Source organism: Symsagittifera roscoffensis, chromosome 8, assembly GCF_963678635.1.
Source record: "Symsagittifera roscoffensis chromosome 8, txSymRosc1.1, whole genome shotgun sequence".
Classification (NCBI taxonomy): domain Eukaryota; kingdom Metazoa; phylum Xenacoelomorpha; order Acoela; family Convolutidae; genus Symsagittifera; species Symsagittifera roscoffensis.
In genome coordinates, this window is record NC_087069.1 from 26,424,553 (window position 1) to 26,445,664 (window position 21,112).

The 21,112-nt window shown below is 38.1% G+C and overlaps 1 protein-coding gene across 1 annotated transcript; it reads right to left on the reverse strand.

The window, feature by feature from the left end:
• Positions 1 to 9,585: 9,585 nt before the first annotated feature.
• Positions 9,586 to 15,374, reverse strand: LOC134853524 (nitric oxide synthase, inducible-like). Its single transcript, XM_063869523.1, has 5 exons — positions 15,238 to 15,374; positions 14,476 to 14,644; positions 11,357 to 13,876; positions 10,843 to 11,049; positions 9,586 to 10,359 (listed from the first exon to the last, which is right to left on the reverse strand). The coding sequence occupies exons 2-5, from the start codon at positions 14,620 to 14,622 to the stop codon at positions 9,586 to 9,588; spliced, it is 3,648 nt and encodes a 1,215-aa protein (XP_063725593.1). The 5' UTR covers positions 14,623 to 14,644; positions 15,238 to 15,374.
• Between the last annotated feature and the right edge of the window lie 5,738 nt (positions 15,375 to 21,112).

Below are 21,112 nucleotides of genomic sequence, written 5' to 3' on the forward strand. Positions count from 1 at the left end.
TTCATCAACGACACAATCAATATCTTGAGAAAAATAATTGTCAGAACACAGTCCAATGGGTGGATCAGCGAAGAAACCCCGTTTTTCATAACCGGCGGACACAAACAAAACATCCTGGGGAACGACAATTTTCTCAAGCTGGGCATAGAAGTGACACAGAGAAAATGCCCCCAACCAATCTGCATGGTCAACCAACCCACACTCGAGAGTGAGTACAAAAACTTACCTTCTTTATCTGACAAGATTTTTAACGAGTTCAAATAACTAGTCACTAGAGTGGGGAAAACACCTAACGACCGAAAAGTAACACATTTTCACTCACCTTTTAAACCAAAACAATCCAAAGGGAGAAGAGTCCCACTCCATTTACTCGCTGGAGTGAACGAAGAATTAAAAAGAATGGAAACAGAAGGTCACATAATAAAATTAGAGAAATGCGACAAAGATTGTTTTATCAGCCCAATTGTAATTACTCGGAAAAAGGATACTTCGATCAAACTGGCGTTAGACTCCAAGTTATTTTTAAAAATAAGTATCAAATGCCGAACATCCATGAACTGATTGATAAGGTGGCTCTTCAAATTTCAGAAAAATCCAACGGGCGAGTTTGATTTAGTAATCTAGACCTGAAAAACGCTTATAGCCAACTCAAACTATCCGAACAAACAAGTAAACAGTGCAACTTTAGTATAGTAGGCGGTGAAACTACTAGAACGTATCGATTTTTAACTGGATTTTACGGACTGGGGGACATGCCAAATGAATTCCAACGGGTCATGGACTCACTGTTGAAAAACTTCCCTTTCACAAATTATTACATAGACGACATCCTGGTAGCCTCGCGTGGATCCATGGAAGAACACAAATCAATAGTGTATAGAATCTTATCAATATTAGATAAGAACAACAGGGCAGTTAAATGGGAAATGCGCATTTTTTAAATCAGATATCGAATGGCTTGGCTTCAAGATCTCAGGCGATGGAGTACGACCTTTGGTCGGTAAAGCAGACGCAAAAAAAAATTTGCCAACCCCGAAGAATATTTCCGAAATTACGTTCATTTTTCGGCTCGATAAACCAATATGTGAAATTCGTTCCTAACTTATCGACATTAAGTTCTCCCCTTCGGCCACTACTATACAAAAAATCGGTCTACAAATGGGACATTAACCATTCCATAGCGTTTGAGAAGTCAAAAGCCTAAATAGTAAATATCACAGAAAACAGCCACTTTGATATTAAAGAGAACACAAGACTGAAAACGGATGCTTTACACAACGGACTAGGGGCGAACCTAGAACAATTACAGGGCGACCAGTGCAAAACAATGTCGTTTGCATCCAGATTTTTAAATAACTATGAAATGAAATATTCTACCAACAAATTGGAGTTGCTGGGAGTCGTATGGGCAACTGAACACTTTAGAAACTCCCTGTACGGAACTGAATTTCAAATAGTAACAGACCATAAAGCATTACTATCAGCACTTTCAAAACAAAACGATGCATAGTCGATTGACCCGTTGGGTGAACAGACTTTTACCATTCAATTTTAAAATTTCGCATTTACCAGGAAAGGACATGGGCTTTACAGACCTTTTATCTAGACTTCCTTCAGGCAAAGCCCTCCCAATTTCCCATTATGACGACGAATTTGTAGTCGCTTCAATCGACAAAATTCAGAACATTTTATTGAATAAACAATATTCTGAAAATGTTACTGTAAATACTGTAGATAGACCAACGGTCGCTGTAAAAAATAATTCTCAAATTACTACAATCCTGGCGGGAAACGAAAATTCAAGCGACGTGATTGGTCAGAATCGGTTGAATAGCTCTTTAGCTTTACCTAACCTCAAAATTATTGCTGCTATCATATCTTGTATCGCTCGGTCGATCAAAATTTTCACAATCATCATTCTCGGGCAGAAAATTGTACTACAAATTGTCAACCTGTCGATAATTCGAAATTTAATTTTAAAAGTATTACCTTTACGGACAAAGTCCTGTTATATTTTTTATTAGAAAACAGACAATTTACACCATCCAGCAAAAAACGACTAGAATTTCCAATGGATAAAGTGAACGAACCTCTACTGATCATCCCCGAAGAACATAATATCGCCCTCAAAGTCAGGGATGACCGACTTTCACCCGACCACGCGCACCTCGAAAGAAGATACAAGGCGGACCTAAGCTTACCAAATTCCCCGAATCGCCCTGAAAACCACTGCTCAAAGAAGTTGCTTCAGATTATGACTAGGGAAGATAAGGTGCAGTGGGACTTGATCGAGACGATAAATACGAATCGACCAATGGGCATACACGGAGCATACATGAAAATCTACGACAAAGATCTACACGTGAAGGACGATTTACTTTTCCTCGATAATAAATTAGTTGTTCCAGCTACTATCAGGGGAACTTTCAATTCGATGCTCCATGAGACTCATCCATAACAGTTTGGGATGAAATCTCTTGCCGAATACTTGTGGCGGCCGCACATTTATCGGGAAATTTACCATCACGGGAGAACATGTAGCCAATGTTTAAAAGCTGCTAAGAACATTAAAGTTTTACTAGGCACCCGTAATATTTCGAAACTCCCGACGTTGACATTTGCGAACGAAGAAATTAATCTGGACTTTGCGGGACCGTTGGACGCGTTCTGGGGTAGCAATAAATTCATCCTTCTTTGCATTGACCGATATACAAAGTTCCCTTCGACCAATATTGTTAACAACACTTCCGCGAGAAATGTAATTTCATTTTTAAACGATTACTGTCATCTACACGGATTCCCAAGAAGAATTAGAGTCGACCATGGGTCATGCTTCTTATCACATGATTTCAAAAACTTCTGCGAAAAATTTAACATGGAAATTATTTATGCACAGTCGGCGACCACAGATCCAATGGGCAAGTGGAAAGATTAGTTTACACAAATAAATCAAAACTACTGGCAATGTCTTTTGAATTACCCAAGCCGTCACTAAATGAGTCGATCAAAAAATCATTTGGAATTTGAGAATCTCGAAGCAATCCGCGATCGGCTGTACCTCTTTTGAAAAACATTTTAATAGAGTAGCGAACACTAGGTGGAAAAACCTTATGTCCGATATTGACCATTTAGATAAAGGGAAAGCTATCATGTCCAAAGATCGCGCCACTAACTGGGAACTCCACGACGGGGCAGAAGATGGATATCTGGACGAGGAAAAGGACAGCACGTCAGACCCAGAAGACAACCTGCCACTATCTAGGGCAGCCACTCTAAATACAAAACCGGACGACATTAAACAAGCTTCAGATCCCCTTGCAAAAAAAAGCAGTCATGGGAGGTAACTTATATAGAGGGGTGTCGAACAGGAAAAATAGGGATCCATATTTTAATTTGGTTAAGAAGGATATCATCGATTCTTCAGAAAACACCATAACCCTTGACAACGGTCACGTTTTAATCAAATCGGATCTGGCTATAAAAGGAAAAATACTCCCTGGGCCCAAAAAAATAATAGTGAATCAGACACCCACCGGGCATAAACCTCATACCCATTCGAGTTTGGCTGGGAAAAAAAGAAACTCTCACCACCAAAGAAAGCTGTATCGACACCCTCTGGGCATTCGGGTCAAAGCACCTCAAGAGCGTCCAACACCAGAGCAGGGATCAGTGCACCGACTGTGAGCGTGGCCACTCAAGACTCTTCAAGAATCTCTTCAGGTTCCTCTTCTTCTTTAAACCTAGATTCGTGGGACGAGATAATCGATGATTACTTCGACGATGTGACCAATAACAATATAACTCAGAACCATCATTCCGAATCTAACCAGGGCTTAAGTGTTACAGGTACCGTCGAATCCCCACACCCGAGCTCAGAAAGGCCAGCGAACACCGACCTCCAGTAGGTCGTTATCATCCCCGACTCGACCGCAACAGAAGGATCGCAAAATAACCCAATACTGGTAGACAGTACTCCGGAGCCTACGGTCAGCCCGACGATAATACTTCGACATTCTAGACCACGCAGAAATGTGGGCCCCCCACAGTTTTACGGAAATCAACGCTTTATAGACGTGGTTCTAGAAAAAGATGACACAGGGGTGTCACCTTCAGTATTCTCCTTTCCACCCGACATTTCCAGGGCTACTTTCACGGTCACATCACTGTCCGATTTATTGACACTACTAGCGGAGGCCCCTCCCCGACAAATTCTCATTGCGGAAGCGACGTTATCCTGGTCATCAAAGAACTCTCTCCCGACGGTCAGACTAGTAATTTCTCCTACGAAGACTCATTTCTACGAAAATTCCTCGGGCTCAAACTCAGCCTACCAGATCACGAAGGACTCCCCGCACGAGGTAGACAACTGTAGCGAAATTTCCTCGACTATAGATTCGGAAATGAGGGCTAAACTGGATGATTTTGACAACCAATTTAATAAACTGAACAAAACACAAACTTGACCCATATCTTATCGTCTGATTTTCAATTTTACCTGTAGATACATTTGTACATGTTAATGTACATGTTGGGTATTAGTTTTAATTTAGTTAGTTACTGTACTTTGTAAATTTGTAATTCTGTATAGTCACCCTGTACATTGTACATTCTCTCTCAATGGTGGATTCTATTTTGTTTCTGTATACTTACCTTCATGGTGCAGTTTGTAAAATTTTGTTCATTCTCGAAGGGGAAAAAAGGGTGTATATAGAGTTATGTAGTTAGTTTGCAGTTTTATTTTTTTTCCCGGTGGGAAATGTTGTGATTTGTTTTAGTGTCTTAAATGACCTTCGGTATTTAATTAATACCTGTCAACCAATTTAGTTACCACCATTGGTTGGTCGATATGAGATATTGCTCAGTTGTCCTTTTAACGTTCTTAATTCACATACTTCCTTTTAATAGTTTTAGTCTTTTTAAGTTTATGTACAGTAAATGTATATAGGTTTATAGAATTAGAATAGTTTATTAAAAATGACAATTTTAGGGTTCTAATGTGTCGAAGAGAGTAGTGGAGCAGTTTCAATTCAGTGACTGGCCTGACTTTGGATGTCCCGAAGACCCAGAAGTGTTCTTGAAGTTCCTCGAGCACGTTCGCTCATTCTACCCGCACGTCGACCAGACTACTGCACCTATTATAGTCCATTGCAGGTATCCACTTCACAGTTTATGTTTAAATCTTAATAAAATCTGATAAAAAACTTTATATTTTTTTCTGCGTTTCATAATTTCAGCTACCCATTATGAAAGCTCAATCTCCCAACTATGAGGATTTAGCTTTTTTGATCTATAAAATTTTAAAATTAATTCATTACGAGACCAAACTGTGCACTAGATAGGCGCACAATTTTATGTCTGTATGTTCCTGGAATCCATAGAGAAGCCTTAAACATTTTATATCCAATTTGAAAAAAAAAACATTATACCCAATATTCGCCAATTTTAGTTGTACATTTACGTATTGTCCTGAATTACCAAACTCAATCAAATTGAGTTTGTAAAAGCATGGCTTTGAAAATCTTCATCGATTTCAATTCGAACTAATAAAAAAGTTAGATCCTTGCCCTTTACAGCGCGGGTTGTGGTCGATCTGGAACGTTTATTGCACTTGACCGAATCTTTGAAATGATTGATAAAGCCGAAACTATTGACATCAGAGGTATCGTAGCTTCCTTAAGAGCATCGCGTCCGCAAATGGTTCAAACGTTGGAGCAGTATGTATTCATACATTCTGCGGCTGAAGTTATGATAATTAAGGAACTGGCGAAGCGAAAAAAGATTGGCGATTCAAGTCCGGAGCTGAAAAAGAGCAGTCGACGCAAACGTCGTATCTCGGCTTTTTCAATCCAAAACACAGACGAAAGCACTACTGCTCCAAAAAAGAGCAACCGGGATTCGATCTATATTTCGATGCCGATTAATCTCATAGACTCTGGCGAAGACTCAAAAGACAAATAAAAATGGCAAACTTTATTGAAATACTTTATGTATCCCTATGCAGTAGCGGATTTAGGGGGGCGAAGGGATGGGGGGCTCAGGGATTTGATCCTTTGTACAATTTTGAGATATTTATTTTTGGCTGACTGACCCTAAAATTTTTCTAATGGCGCCAATATAATGGCGCGATTTTTTGGTCGAAATTTTCCAAAAACTGCCTAAAAACGCTTTTTTGGGCGTTCTTTTCAAAAAATGACTGCGGCGCGCAAAACAATGTGGTCAAAATAGGGTCTTTATAGTGGTTTGGGAGAGCTAAGAAAATCAATTTGGTCGACCTAAAAAAAAGTCGACAAATTTATAATTTTTTTTTCAAAATCCGCCCCCTCGAAAATTTCCTAGATCCGCGCCTGTCGCCATGTAATAAGTTGTTGCATGTTTGTTAAGCTTTTTCAAAGTTCTCTTTCCGTTGTTGTTGTTCAAAGAAATGTTGATTTATTGATTGTTTCTCAAAGTTTCGGTTTAAAAATGCTTTTTGGTCGAAGTTGTTTGTTTCTTTTGATTCTGATCAGAGACCGGAAAAAAGTAAGATTTTTAATTTTTTTTTGCCCTCAAGTTTTTTTAATTTACGCAAAATCATAATTTCTTGAAAATGGCAAAAAAAATCGAGATATGGAAACTGGATTTTATGGTAAAAAGTCCTGCCAAATTTGTTCATGCGCGGATAAAATGCATAAGGTCGAAATAATATTCTTTATTCTGAACCACAAACGGCGCTAGTGTCTAAAAAAAGAAATGGAAAAGAAGTGTTGGCTTAGATTTTTGTCTATGGGAATCCAAGGGAATGTCTATGGGACCAAGGGAATCCTAGCAATTATCGAGAATTTTTCCAGATAAGATCATGGGAACTTCAACTTCAATCAGCAATCAGCAACTTCAACCTTTATTTTTCTTAAGAGAGAGACTCTGAAAACGGTAGGTCGCTTTTTTCTCTGACCAATTTGAGCAGCCTGGTGCCGAGGTAAATAACATGAAACGAATAAGTTTTTGCCTTTATCCTGTTTGAAGAAAATTTTTGTTTGATAGCCTTTTTAATAGGAATGAAGGTGCAGTTTTTAACAGAGTAACAATTCCTGAAACTTTGTTTTGCAAGCTGAGTCTGAGCGAAATATCCTTTTGTGAAATAAAGTGCCGACAAAACAGATTTCTTTCAAAGTGAATGATCGAAGTAAAGTCATTTTTTAGGTCCCTGGATTGACAAAATTTTCAAATCAGTCAGTTTTAATTTATGAACAACATCTTATCCATGAAATTTATATGTCAAAAAGTACATAAAACTGAACGAAACCTGCGTGATATGCGTTTTTCATACAGGAGAATCGTATGATTTACTTTTTTCATCCAAAACACAAAATCCTTTCTTTGTTGATCAGAAATTTTCAAATTGTCAAATATTCAAGTAGACAAATAATTTGAGTAATATGTATAAAAGAAATTGAAGCTTGTATGAACTACGCACAAGAAGACAAAGGGCAAAGTGTACTTCTCCGCAATTGATAAGTGGCATCAAGTGGTAGAATTTGCAGCAAAAAAAAAGAAGCCATCAGCAAATTACGATAATTTATGGAAATCATTTTCAAAATAAATTGATTCAAGAAGACACATAAATTAAATGGCAAAACTATGGGATTCAATATGAAAAGTTTCACGGAAATTTCAAGCTAAAAATTCTGATCAATTTGGTTTGCGATAAATTTTGGCTTTTCTTAATTAGGACGAAATGTTGATTGCTAGAAATCAAATCTTCAACGTAGACAATTGCTCAACTTATTTTCTTCTAAGTTTTCACGTTCCCTTTATTTTTGTTTATGAGCAATTGAAAGTTTCAAAAAATCAACACAATTTAAAAAAATTGTGTCAATACCTGTTATCTAAACTTTTGTTTCAACTTTTGCAACGAAAGTAACGAAATATTTGTGTTCCGGGTGATTTTTTTCTTCAGACAAATTTCGACTTTTTAACTAGCCAATATCATTCAAACAGTTCGTTGAATTCTTCGAGTTTGAATAAGAACAACGAAGCATTAATAGTTAACCCATACCTAACAAATTATGAATTTTTGACAAAAAATACTGAATTTTTTATCAGAGTTCTGGCCAGAAAATACTTATGAAATGTTTAATAAAAGACCTTAAAATGTTTTTTTTCTAGAAAATTTCTTTTTTAATCTAACTGCTCGTCAAAAGTTTTCTTCAGATGCTCCCCATTTTCAGCCAAAAACTCAAACTGTATTCGAGCCCTCATGGTTGATACACGACTGTTTTATCCCATAGGACCATAGGCCACAAGACCATAGGCCACAAGACTTCAATTGATTTTTTTTCAGAGCAAACTGTTGCAAATTATTACTTGATAAGCTTCAAAATGAAACCAATTGCAATTCCAAATGTCAGATAAAAAATAGATAAATTCTATACAAAAACAACAAACAAAGTAAATGAGATTATCCAAATAAAGAGCACTATCCAATAAAAAGCCTTTTGTTGAGTATGGAAAGCCTTCCCTATGAAGAAAGAGTTGAGCAGTTAAGCATTACGAGTTTTGTACCTTGTTAACTACCCCCCTCACCCCCTATTGCAATAGGGTGGAAACAGTTAACAAAATCCAAATATAGAGCTGTTCTTTTTTGCTCTCGCTCCAACTCCAATAACCTTAAGCAGGGTGAAATAAACCGATTTTTTTATTGCAGATTATACAAACTTCATAGGCAAATTAGAAAACATTTGATTACTCAAACAAAATCTGAAGTTGACTGCTTTTTGAAAAAATTTTGCGTTTCTAATTTCAAAAAAAAGCACTTGCCGAATTTCAAGACTTTTTTCTCTAACTATAGCAAAAGCAATTTCAATCGGTAACCAGGCATTCTTTTCATCAAAACAGTTTTCATTTAAAATCTGTAAGATTTTGATTTTGCTACTTAATGAAACTTGAACATTTTCACAACTTGGCTAGAGGTAAAATACGCGCCTTCAGTACACATACGGCTGTTGCTCAAATCCAGGCTGAAATTTTTTCGTCTTTAATATGTGGCAATTGATCTTTTTGGGGGAAAATATATCTGATAAAAACACCAATTTTTTCGGCTGGTTTTCCAAAATAGAGGTTTTTGTTCAAAGCATCATTAGTCTTTTGATTTGAGCAGTTTTAACAATAATAAAAATTTTGATTTGTTAAGTCATCAACTTTTTTCGGTTTTTCATGCTTAAGTAGGTATAGTTTATACTGTGATGGCTTACTTGCCTTTTGTTGTGGTCTTTGATGGATAGAAATACATATAGATTGCAGTTTTTTATTCAGCAGGAATGGGGCGTGAAAACTTCGTTATCAAAGTTTACCAGCTCAAAATTCTATGCTGCGTCTACTTGTCGGCTTAGTTGCCAGTCGGTGAACGATTATGAAAGCTTACTTAATGGCGGTAGTTGTTTTCCTCAAATTGAACATACTTCAAGACAAATGTACGAATCTTTGATAAACAAAACTTTTTCATTATAAGAAAAAATGTTGAAATAAAAAACTTTTTATTATAAAAAATAATTACATAAAATAGCAATCTGCAGTCAAATTTACGTTTCTTAGAACTTCAAATAGTATCTATCCGAACATCTCCAATTGAATCTTTCCGCAACGTTTCATTCTCTTGATACAGTCTTCAGCCTCGTCTCGTGTCGGTTTTCCCGGCTGACAAGACTCTATCACCGACACCAATCCTCGTTCAATCCCGATACAAGCCCGAACCGAACCGCACATAAACACGAAACTGTGCTTGTCTGCTAGAAATGAATAAATTATTTGTTTATACCGGGGAATTTCGTCCTGGACATATCGTTTTTGGTGTCCAGGTACTCGTGAATAAACCGGGACAACTTCGGTTAGAATTCTGTGGTTTGCTTGTGTCGTTGATTGGGTCAATTTCTTCAACTCGTCAGCATATAGAAGGTCATTCGGAGTTCGGCAGCCTATAAATAGCATTCGGTCCTTCTCGGTTGTCTGAATTGTTCTGCTTAGAGACAGAAGTTCGTGCCAGAATGCGCGGAATGGAGCAATTCCTGAGCCGATGGCGAACATCAGAAGTCGAGAACTCATTGTTTCCAAGACTTTGGAAAAGTCTACTTTCTGAGGATCCTGCAACTGGCCTGGAAGTCGGAAGGAGGGATTTGGGATCACAAAAATTCGCACCTTGCTTGCTTTTTCGTCCTTGTTAGAGGAGAAAATTTGTTCATTTTTGGACTCTGTTTCTGGACGGAAGTATGTAATCAGTCCCGTATGATCCTTTTGCTTGGTTTGTTTGTACCCAGCAGTACTGACTGTGCCATGAAGTTTGTTCACACTCATCCGAGGCTGATGGGACTGAATTGGGGGTAAAATCTGAAAACCATGTTACGTTAAAAGTGAGGTAGTTGATGGTTTAAGATGTAAAAAATATATATCAATGATATCAACATTTTGTTTGGCATGGGTGTTTGTAGACAAGCATTGTACTATAGTTAAACATCGAGTTAGATCTGGGTCTCACTTTTTCTCGAGGGACGTGGGGGTCTTATTGATACAATCAGAAATTTCGTAGGCCTTTTTGTAAATAGGCCAAAATGAATTTTGGAAAAACAGGGAAACAATGAGGGGGCCCTAATACACAAAAACAAATTGGAGTCGATTTTTCGAAAAAAAAAAGATGTTTAAGAAAATTAAGTTTTGAATGTTTTGACAAATAAAGGAACTTTTTGTCGACGCACACGTGACCTCCCCTTAATTTTTTTCAATAAACGATTGTCGACCAAGGCGCTTCTAGAAAAACATTCGGGTCAATCCCCCAAAACCGAATCTTGCTGGAAAAAAAAGCAAATAACGGACCTTTCTGTTGGTTTTGTATTGTTTCAATGACAACTCATTTTTGTCTTGGGGGATTGTTTGGTAGAGGAAGTTGGAGCACAGGCCATCTCGTCTCATTCCATTGGGTGTGTTGTATTTTACCACACTGACTGTGATCTGCAGTTTGTTCGCGTTGGTTCTTGGCGAGGATGAAATTGAGTAGGGGCGGGGCTGGAGAGGGGGTAGAAACTGCAAAAAAAAAACTAATTATCTGAAATTTGATGATTACACAGGGGGTGCAGCGAAGTAGTTGCTCACTCATCAATTTTATCCGAAGTCGGGGAGCGGGAGCTCGCGTTCCAACCTGATTCCGGTTCTTTTTTTTGCAGACACGGAAAATTTTTCTTTGCGTAAAACATGAAAACATCAAAAAGTCTTGGAAAATTAAAAATAAGGATTAAAAAAGAAATTTTATGAGAGTATGAGAAATAAAAAATTTAAATTTGAATTCCACATACATTCGTGTTCAAAAATTTAAAGTGCGGAAGTGTATCACCTGAATCAGCTCATGTAGCTTAATCTCAACAGATTTGAACTCATCCAAAACTTCGTTCACAGTCCACCGATTGACTGACCACTCCAAATAAGCCTCTTTATTTTCAATCAGTTGCCTTAATTTTTTCCTTTCACCTTCATCTGATGCGTATCTTGCGAAACATTCTAGAACATTCGGAAGTGAAGGCGAGACCAAGTCGACGTACTTTGAAATGAGTTCACGCATTGATTGAAATCTTCCATTTGATATCACATTCAGAGAACAAGGTCGATCTAAGTTAATGTCGTCCAGTTTCAGTCCACATCTTTTTATTACCTTTTCAACGTCTGAGGTTGGATTTTCCGGGAATATATAGACGTGATCGCCAGCCAAATAAGGCATGTCTTTTATCGCTAACTCAATTTGGCGTACCGAGTGCTGGTTCATGGAAGAACTCAAATGCCCTCTGTTTTCTATTTTAGCTGGCTTTACCAACTCTTTGTTCATGAGAACCGTCGCTTCCAAGGGGTTAGTTTTAGTGTATGGTCCGACACCTTCTCTTCTTGCACACACGTTGTCGTAAAAGCTAAGTTCAATCATAGCTTGAGCTCCTTCTTCATCTGGAAATTCATCTTTCTCCGAACTTGATACCAAGTCGTTCGATCGTTTTTCTTCATCAGTTAGAATGTTAGTTTTGGCTGGCAATGCTTGTTTGATTGGGAACACTTGCTTAAGTGCCCCAATAGCTTCCGTTTCCCACCTGCAGAAAGATTTGTACTGGTCGCTTAGCGCGTCACAAGTCGCAACTGGAAGCAACCTTGTGGATCCAAGATTTTCCAAAGTTTGATCCAGACAAACACCGAACTCGCAAAAGTCTTCGTATGCTTTGGAACCTATTGCGCAAACAGCATACACAAAGTGACTGCACGAATTCTTTAGTTCGCGGTTTAGTTGACCGAAACTTTTTTCCTGTGACTCAACTAAGCTTTGGTTATTTTCTTCCATCCATTGTTCGGTTTTAAGCCCATTAGCTGGAGCGTTTCCCCGGCCGAATGTAGAAGTTATAATTAATAACAGTTGTGTAGTTTTGTCTGCGTCGGGGAAGGAGAATTTGTCCAACTCAGATAGTTCTGCTTTGTAGCCCTCTTTAAAAAGTCGGCTAACCGTTTGTTTAGCGTATGACTCCGCGGTTCCCGTTGTGGACGCATACAAAACCGTAACACAAGTTCGTTTGTTTATCCGGGATATCAACATTTCAAACGGCTTGAACGCGTTTTTAACCAGTGCCCAGTTATTTTTCTTCACTGGCTCATCGATAACTGCTGGATTTTTCCGAAGTCTTTCGAAATACGGAACCCAAGGTTCAGTCTGATCAAGTATACACGGTTTCACCAGGTAGTTCATCATCTCTTGATGGAAGGCGGGACTCATTCCGCTACTTATAGGAGGCACAATCCACACCCAATCGGCAGGAGTGTTTCCGCGAGCCACGGTGTCTTCTTTTAAGAACTTCTGGAACCCGGCAGCTGCAGTATGATGATCCACAATGGATACTTGAGCTTGCTGGAAGGAATGTAACACAGCGGCATTGACCTCAACATAAATGCGGTCAATGTTGAGTTGACTACTAGCTGCCAGAGTTACATCTAAATCCATAATCTGAGCTAGCTTAGGGATACTATTATAACGCTGAACGTCACATAAATCACGGCCAATTTCAGTTTCCATGAACCACCCACTAAAAGGAACACATTTAAACACCACGCCACCAATTTCTATAGCCTTATCTGCTACAAACGGCTGTGCAAACCACTGCAGCCCTAGTTGTCGCATAGCTTGTTCGTATTTTGGGTCGGGATGCGACAGTTCGACAATCGGCCGACAGTCTACAGGCAACTCGTACCAGCTAGGATCTTCTTCTGGGTTGCATTGAACAATCACAGGCAACACATCCCATTCGGTTCGTTCAGTTTCTGGTTTGCTCCAGCCAATTTTCATCGCGATTCGAGTCAACTCCCGATTTGCTGGGTCGCCTAGAAGCGTCCCGTCAGTTTGCTCGTAACAAGCGAATCTCAAATATTGGCTGGACCACAACCTCGCGTTTTGAGGCAGAACCAGAACAGTTGCTAGCAGTTTTCCGCCGTTAAAAGAGCTTCGTATGTGTTGACAAACGGCTTCGAACATGGCGTCATTTGTTTTCACGTCTCTCCTGTCTGTTATTTCAAGCGTCTGCCAATAGAGGCGGTTGATACACCTGGCTGCATTGCGCCACGCTAACTGCGCTCCGTATCTCAGTTCGTCTGTAGTGTAAGTAGCCGACTGTTTTGTCTTGATTTCGTCTTCAATCTCTTTCAGTCGAACATGGTACTCGTCTTTGTGAGTTTTCTTATCGTTGTGATAAATTGTCAAATATTGTTTTGCTTCTTGTAGAAATTGATCTTTAGTGTAATTCGGCAAGGGCCAGTTTTCATCGGAAGCGTCTTTCTTTGGGTAAGGTGAGTAGTTCATAAGTGAACTTGTACATACTTGGTGCCGACAGTCCTAAAAAATTTACAATAACCAAAATTGGAATCCTAGAAAAAGCAAATATGAAATGCAGGTCATGAATTTTCGTGAGAAACAAAATCGAATATAGTGCATTTTTCAAAAAAAAAAATTATTATCTGCATCAAAATTTTAAAGCACAGTTTGGATGGGGATTAATTTTTTTTGCAAGAGTTTTTTTAACCAAAATCAGGAGCCACAAATATGCATTGAATGGGGACAAGTGATATAACGCAAATAGACTCCCTTGATACCCCATGACTGTCGTAGTACCAAAAAACTTCTAGAAGTGTTTGCCTTTTAAGTCGAATAATTGATTAACTTGGGTCTTCATTGAATTTCGAGTTCTCCTTTGAATTTGACATATTAAAAATTTCAAGCTATTAGTTCTTTTTTACCAGTAACACAATCAACAAAAATCAACAGAAAGTTCTAAAAGAATTGCATAAGAAAACGAAAACATTTGCGAAAAACAAGATAAAATGAAATTTTTTGATTATTATTTTTTTTGCAATTACAACGTTAGTCAGGCTCTCTGTCCTACCAGTATAATCTTTAAGGACCGAAGCCCAATAATGATGATAGCGATGATGTACCTGATTATGAGCTGATTTGGGGACAACCACGGGAATACTTTCCTCCGTCTGGTAGTTCCTTAGTACCGTTTTTGCACTCACAGTCAGAACTGGACAACCACTTTTGATTGAACCATCGGAGGAACTGCAGGGTTTATTGTTGACCATTGTTGTTGTTCTAGTCTTTGTTCTAGTAAAAAAAACAGTCAGAATTGAATACATGTGAAGTTTGCTCAGTTGACTTATGAAAAATTAACAATTTTTTTTTCGTTCTTTTAATTCATTGAATGAACTCTTCCCTTTTCAGTGTCTATGTCGTCCTCATGGTCAGGTCACTGAGTCTAGACACAAACTGTAGGTTAAAAATCCCCCCTTTAGAGGTATCTAAGTAACACAATTAGGTGATGCACTCCTTCACAAATCGTTTTTGAACACAAGAAATTACTTAGAGATCATTCGTTTTACACGTCGTTTAAAAACTTATTTCTCAAAAAAAGAAACTCAAGGTGATCAGAATCTCAAACTAAACTGCAAAACAGAAAAAAGCAGATTGGTTTTTGAATTAACCTTGTATATGGTACGAACTTTTGGTATCTCATAAATCATAATAGAGAGTAGCAGAAAATCATACTTTGAATTTGTCTCAAAATGAATGTTTTCTATGCATGAAAAGATTTCGCTGATAATTTTAATGGATGAACCAGGTTAATTTCAACTTTCAATTTTTTCTGAAATTGTAATATATTTTCAATCTAAAAACGAACAAAGGTTTAGAGGCCTTACGTGCTATGAAACGGTAGCTTTTCAGAGGGTTCCAAAAGTTGGTAAGTTGAGAAAATCAAAGAAAGGCTCTGGAAATGCTAATAAAAACTCTCAACTATCAAATCCTGAATCTTGGTCAGGGACGCATTTAGGATTATCTCGAGGGCGGGGGAGGGGGTGTTTCAAAAAATTTTATCGATTTTTTAAAAAAATTCTCGTAAAAATAGGCCAAAAATTTGGGCACTATTTCTGAAATTTTTGCCAAATAATCGCGCGCTCCCAATCAAAAATGGTATATGTTGGCGTCCAAAGCGCCCGTAGAACAATTTTAGGGTTGTTCGGCCGAAAATGGATGTCAAAAATTAATACCAAAGATCACATTTTGGTTTGTGAGGGGGCCAAATCGCTGAGAGAAGGGTAGCATCCCCCCAAATCCGCCTCTGCATTTCGTGAAATAAGAAACAAAAGAAATATTGAGGAAACAAAGTTACTCTCTGTGACCAATAGAAAATTCCCACAAAAAATTTAGAAGAAACTCAAGATTCAATTATTTAAAGCTAAACTTCATTCAATTAATATTTAATATTTCAACTTCATTCGCCGCATGTTCTGATTGAAAACTCCTTAGATGAAAATTGCTGATTGAAAATTCCTTAGAACTCTGGACCAGGTTTGGCATTAATTTTTAATCGAGCGGAAGTCTAACCATGTGGCTATGTTGTATTGTTGGTCAAATTGAAACCACCGATAGTCGAAGTCTATGAGCTTCTCAATACAATAAGTGAAACAAAGCTACGCACCATCTGCGAAGCAAAAATTGTCCTGTGACACAACTAACTACTGAATGTTAGGCTCCTTTTCCTTTTCCCCCACCTCACGATTTCATGGTGCTACGAGCGGTTTTACAAGGTTGAGTATGAAGACCAAACATGTTTGTCATTGCTCAAATAGCCCGTATGCTAAATTCTATAACAATCCGACGATGTGAACAGTAAAATTACTCAAATAACTTTGCAACGTTTGGCTTTAAAAAATGAGCCGAATGTTGTTCTCATGAAAATATGTTCAAGGGAAAACTTCCAGAAACGATCTTAAAATCAAAATTCCCTAGAAAATAAAGGTTACATTAATCACGTGATGATGATGAAAATCACGCGATGAAAAGGATCCAGGCAGCAGATGGTAAGTAAGGTCCTGGCTGATATTTGGAAAGTAAGGTTTTCCAAAAAATGATAGGAAAACAAAAAATGCTTCAAGACAAACTAAGAGTTTTCATTTTGATCACAAACTCAGGGGCGGATCTAGGAATTTCTTGATAGACGAGCGGATTTTCAAAACATTTTCAAAATTTTGTCGACCCAAATGTCCCTATTTTGACCAAAAATTTCGCCCCACAGGCAAATTTTTGCAAAAAAGAAAACGCCAAAAAACTTGTTTTCAGTTTTTTTTTACTTTTTTAACCAGAAAATTGCGTTTTTAAGCAAATATTGGCGCAAAAATTAGCAAATATTGGCGCCAAGGGCGCCTTTAAAACATTTTTAGAGTTGTTTGGCCCAAAATGGATGTCATAAAATAAAAACAGAGGGAAGACCTTTTGGTTTATGAGGTGGTCGAATCCCTGCGGAAAGGAAGCGTCTGCCCCACCCCCTATTTTTCAATTTTTTGAGTTCTTGTCAGATTTATGGACATCAGCCAGCTTCAAGTTCAAAAACGCCAGAACAAAACCGTATTTTAAATATGATTTCGACCTCTCTGCAGGAAATGAAAGGCTTTTTTCAGGTTCTGATAAAACTCAGAATTGGCGCAGTTCAAAACTACCAAGCTACTCATTGAGTGCATGTCTTAATCGAGGCTTTGAATTTCCTATGAACTTTGAAAAACTAAATAATTAGCTGACAATGAAATTCGAAAAGCAGAATTCCAGCTGCTAAAGCGTTGGCTTTTCTGACCGAACTAACAGTCCTAGCTGTCGTGCAGAGTTGACACAACCTACTAGTTTTTTTTTCTTTCAAGGGCACAAAAACAAGCAAAGAAAGTTCTCGACAATTAGATTCAAAACAAAAACTTGACATGAAGTAGCGCGAGTTACAGTGGAATTAAAATAGTCTATGTACAACAAAGCAGCCTGTAAAAACAACAATTAGAATTGACTGAAAGGTCGATTTAGACCAAATCCTCCGACATATAAATATCTACCAAAAAAACTGTTCCGAGAAAGCTACAACGACAAAAAAATTGTGCAAATACCACTGGTAAGCTAAACCAACTAATCTAAGTTAAAAGAATAAAAAGTAAGTGCGGTAAATAAATCTGAGCGATGTTTAAATAGAGCAACTAGTGACAAAAAGTCTACTGGACTTCGTAAAGCTAACAACTGGCTGGTATCTAATTAACTAATAGAAGTCAAGGTTACTACTTCGGGATACACAACCACAACATTTCCCAATGCACGAAAAAAATGTAGCTGCACTTTTGCTATGTCCCCTCTAAATTATATGGAGAGAGGCGGTTCATAGTTCAGGTGTCTCCAGCAGCCGCGATAATAGACATATTGGACTCTCTCGTCAAACAATAGATGCCAAACTTCCAACAATATCGAGTCACCATATGCTTTTTTGACACCCCTGGAGGATATACCACCAAGACCAACCTTAGTGGCCGCAACAACACAAGGCTCACTTTCGACTACATCCTCGATGAACCCGAAAATCGCGGTCCTATGCTCCCAATTGGAAGAATGTCCAATGGTTAACAAAGATGAAGAGGGGAGCGATATTTCGTCAATACTCGATACGAAAGTTAGAAATGAAGCAGACAATTTTCATCAAACATTTTATTCTTCAGCGTAAAACTCACAAAACTCATTTAGTTTAATTGGACATTAAGTCGTGCTTATTTTACTACTGGTTATATACCAATTTGTTGAAGCAATTTTTTTACGCTCAATCTTACCTTAGTGATCTTAGTAGTAGTTCCTTGTCCGCCTCATTTTATCGTAATACCATTTTAGTTTATTCTGTTGTATTTGTTTTTTTGATACAAAACAATTGTACATAACATTTTTTTTATTTAGTCATTTATTGATCTGCTGTATAAATCTGTAACAATTCCTAGGTAGCCTGTAAATTTTATCTCATATTCATCTCCGCGTTAATGTGTATCTTCCCCTGTAAATTCCATTGGTGCTGAGTTTTGTTTCTTTTTGTATCAAACTTTGGATCCCATGGAGTGAAGGGAGAATGGAGTATGTGTGTGATTTTGGCTTAGATCTTTTTTTTGTCTGCCTCGTAACTTCTCATGCCCCCGAATTTTCGTTTCTCTTCTTGGATTTGTTTGACTTCTGTGTGTTCGAAAACTCGCATTGCTTCTTTGTTTCTGGCCTACCTAGCTTTCCTCTGTGGTTCATTTACTGAATCTTGGGCGCCTTCTAACATAGGGATTGTAGTTTCTAGTTCCAATTGTTCTTTTAGAATGTCTATGTCCAAGTTCTTTTTGGCAATGAGGGCCAGGTGGAACTGATCGACCCAGTTGATCTATTGGGTGGGTGGTTCTTCAATGTGTTTTGGCCAAAAAGCGGGAAATCCCCGCAGATTCGAATCAGTTGATGACTGCGCCATGAAAAAAGTGTGCAAATACCACTGGTAAGCTAAACTACCAATCTAAGTTAAAAGAACAAAACAAGTGTGTTAAATTAAAACTGACCGATGTCTAAGTAGAGCAACTAGTGACGCGAAGTCCACTAGACTTCGTAAAGCTAACAACTGGCTGGTATCTAATTAACTAATAGAAGTCAAGGTTACTACTTTGAGATACACAATCACAACATTTCCCATTTTACGAAAAAATTGTAGCTGCACTTTTATTAAGTCCCCTCTAAATTATATGGAGAGAGGCGGTTCATAGTAGAGGTGTCTCCAGCAGCCGCGATAATAGACATAATGGACTCAGAGGAGTAACCACTCATAACATTCTCGTCAAACAATAGATGCCAAACTTCTAACAATATCGAGTCACCATATGCTTTTTAGACACCCCTGGAGGATAAACCACCAAGACCAACCTTAGTGGCCGAAACAACACAACGCTCACTTTCGACTACATCCTCGATGAACCCGAAAATCGCGGTCCTATGCTCCCCATTGGAAGAATGTCCAATGGTTAACAAAGATGAAGAGGGGAGCGATATTTCGTCAATACTCGATACGGAAGTTAGAAATGAAGCAGACAATTTTCATCAAACATTTTATTCTTCAGCGTAAAACTCACAAGACTCTTTTAGTTTAATCGGACATTAAGTCGTGCTTATTTTACTACTGGTTATATACCAATTTGATGAAACAATTTTTTTTACGCTCAATCTTACCTTAGTGATATTAGTAGTAGCTCCTTGTCCGACTCATTTTATCGTATTACCATTTTAGTTTATTCTGTTTTGTTTGTTTTTATGGTACATAACAATTGTACATAACGCTTTTTTTTATTTAGTCATTTATTGATCTGCTGTATAAATCTGTAACAATTCCTAGGTAGCCTGTAAATTTTATCTCATATTCATCTCCGCGTTAATGTGTATCTTCCCCTGTAAATTCCATTGGTGCTGAGTTTTGTTTCTTTTTGTATCAAACTTTGGATCCCGTGGAGTGAAGGGAGAATGGAGTATGTGTGTGATTTTGGCTTAGATCTTTTTTTTGTCTGCCTCGTAACTTCTCATGCCCCCGAATTTTCGTTTCTCTTCTTGGATTTGTTTGACTTCTGTGTGTTCGAAAACTCGCATTGCTTCTTTGTTTCTGGCCTACCTAGCATTCCTCTGTGGTTCATTTACTGAATCTTGGGCGCCTTCTAACATAGGGATTGTAGTTTCTAGTTCCAATTAATCTTTTAGAATGTCTATGTCCAAGTTCTTTTTGGCAATGATGGGCAGGTAGAACTGATCTATCCAGTTAGTCTATTGGGTGGGTAGCTCATCAGTGTGTTTTGGCCAAAAGGCGGGAATTCCCCGCTGATTCGAATCAGTTGATGACTGCGCGATGAAAAAAGTGTGCAAATACCACTGGTAAGCTAAACTACCAATCTAAGTTAAAAGAACAAAAAGTAAGTGTGTTAAATTAAAACTGACCGATGTCTAAATAGAGCAACTAGTGATGCGAAGTCCACTGGACTTCGTAAAGCTAACAACTGGCTGGTATCTAATAAATTAATAGAGGTCAAGGTTACTACTTTAAGACTAGTTAACGGGTAGCCATAATTGACGCCCGGCCCGGCCCGATATAATTCAAGTCGAGCCCGTTGGTGGCCCGATAAACAGGGAATTAATTAAATATTGGCCCGTTGGGTCCCGTTGCTGCTTTTTTGGTAAAAAACAAATTTGTTTCAAAACAATTTTAATAATTGTTTTACTTATTTATAAAGACCTTTTTTAAAAGCCATGGAAATCATTTCAATTGCCTCAACGGTTATAGGGGAAAGTTTTGCCCGTCTTTCGGATACCGTCAGACCGCAATCAGAGTAAAGCCTCGTTGGGGCCCGTTGACAAAAATGAAAACCTCGGTCCGGCCCGGCCCGTTGAGGCCCACGGGCGGCCCGGCCCGTTGACAAGTATGACTACTTTGAGATACACAATCACAACAGACAAAAAATATATTAACACAGAAGTGAAGCGGAATTTTGCAAACACAAAAACTGCCGAAGAAAGCTTTAGCCAGCATTTGAACTTCATCCAATAATAGGTACAAGGCAGCAACTTATGTCTCGAATGAAACTGATAAAAACACATGTTGAAGTTGACCACAAGTTTGCTGAAGTTTATACAAAGTTTGCTGAAGTTTATACAATGTTTAGCATTACCAATCAAAATCAACTATGATTTTTAATTTTCAAAAATAAACACATCGTTCTA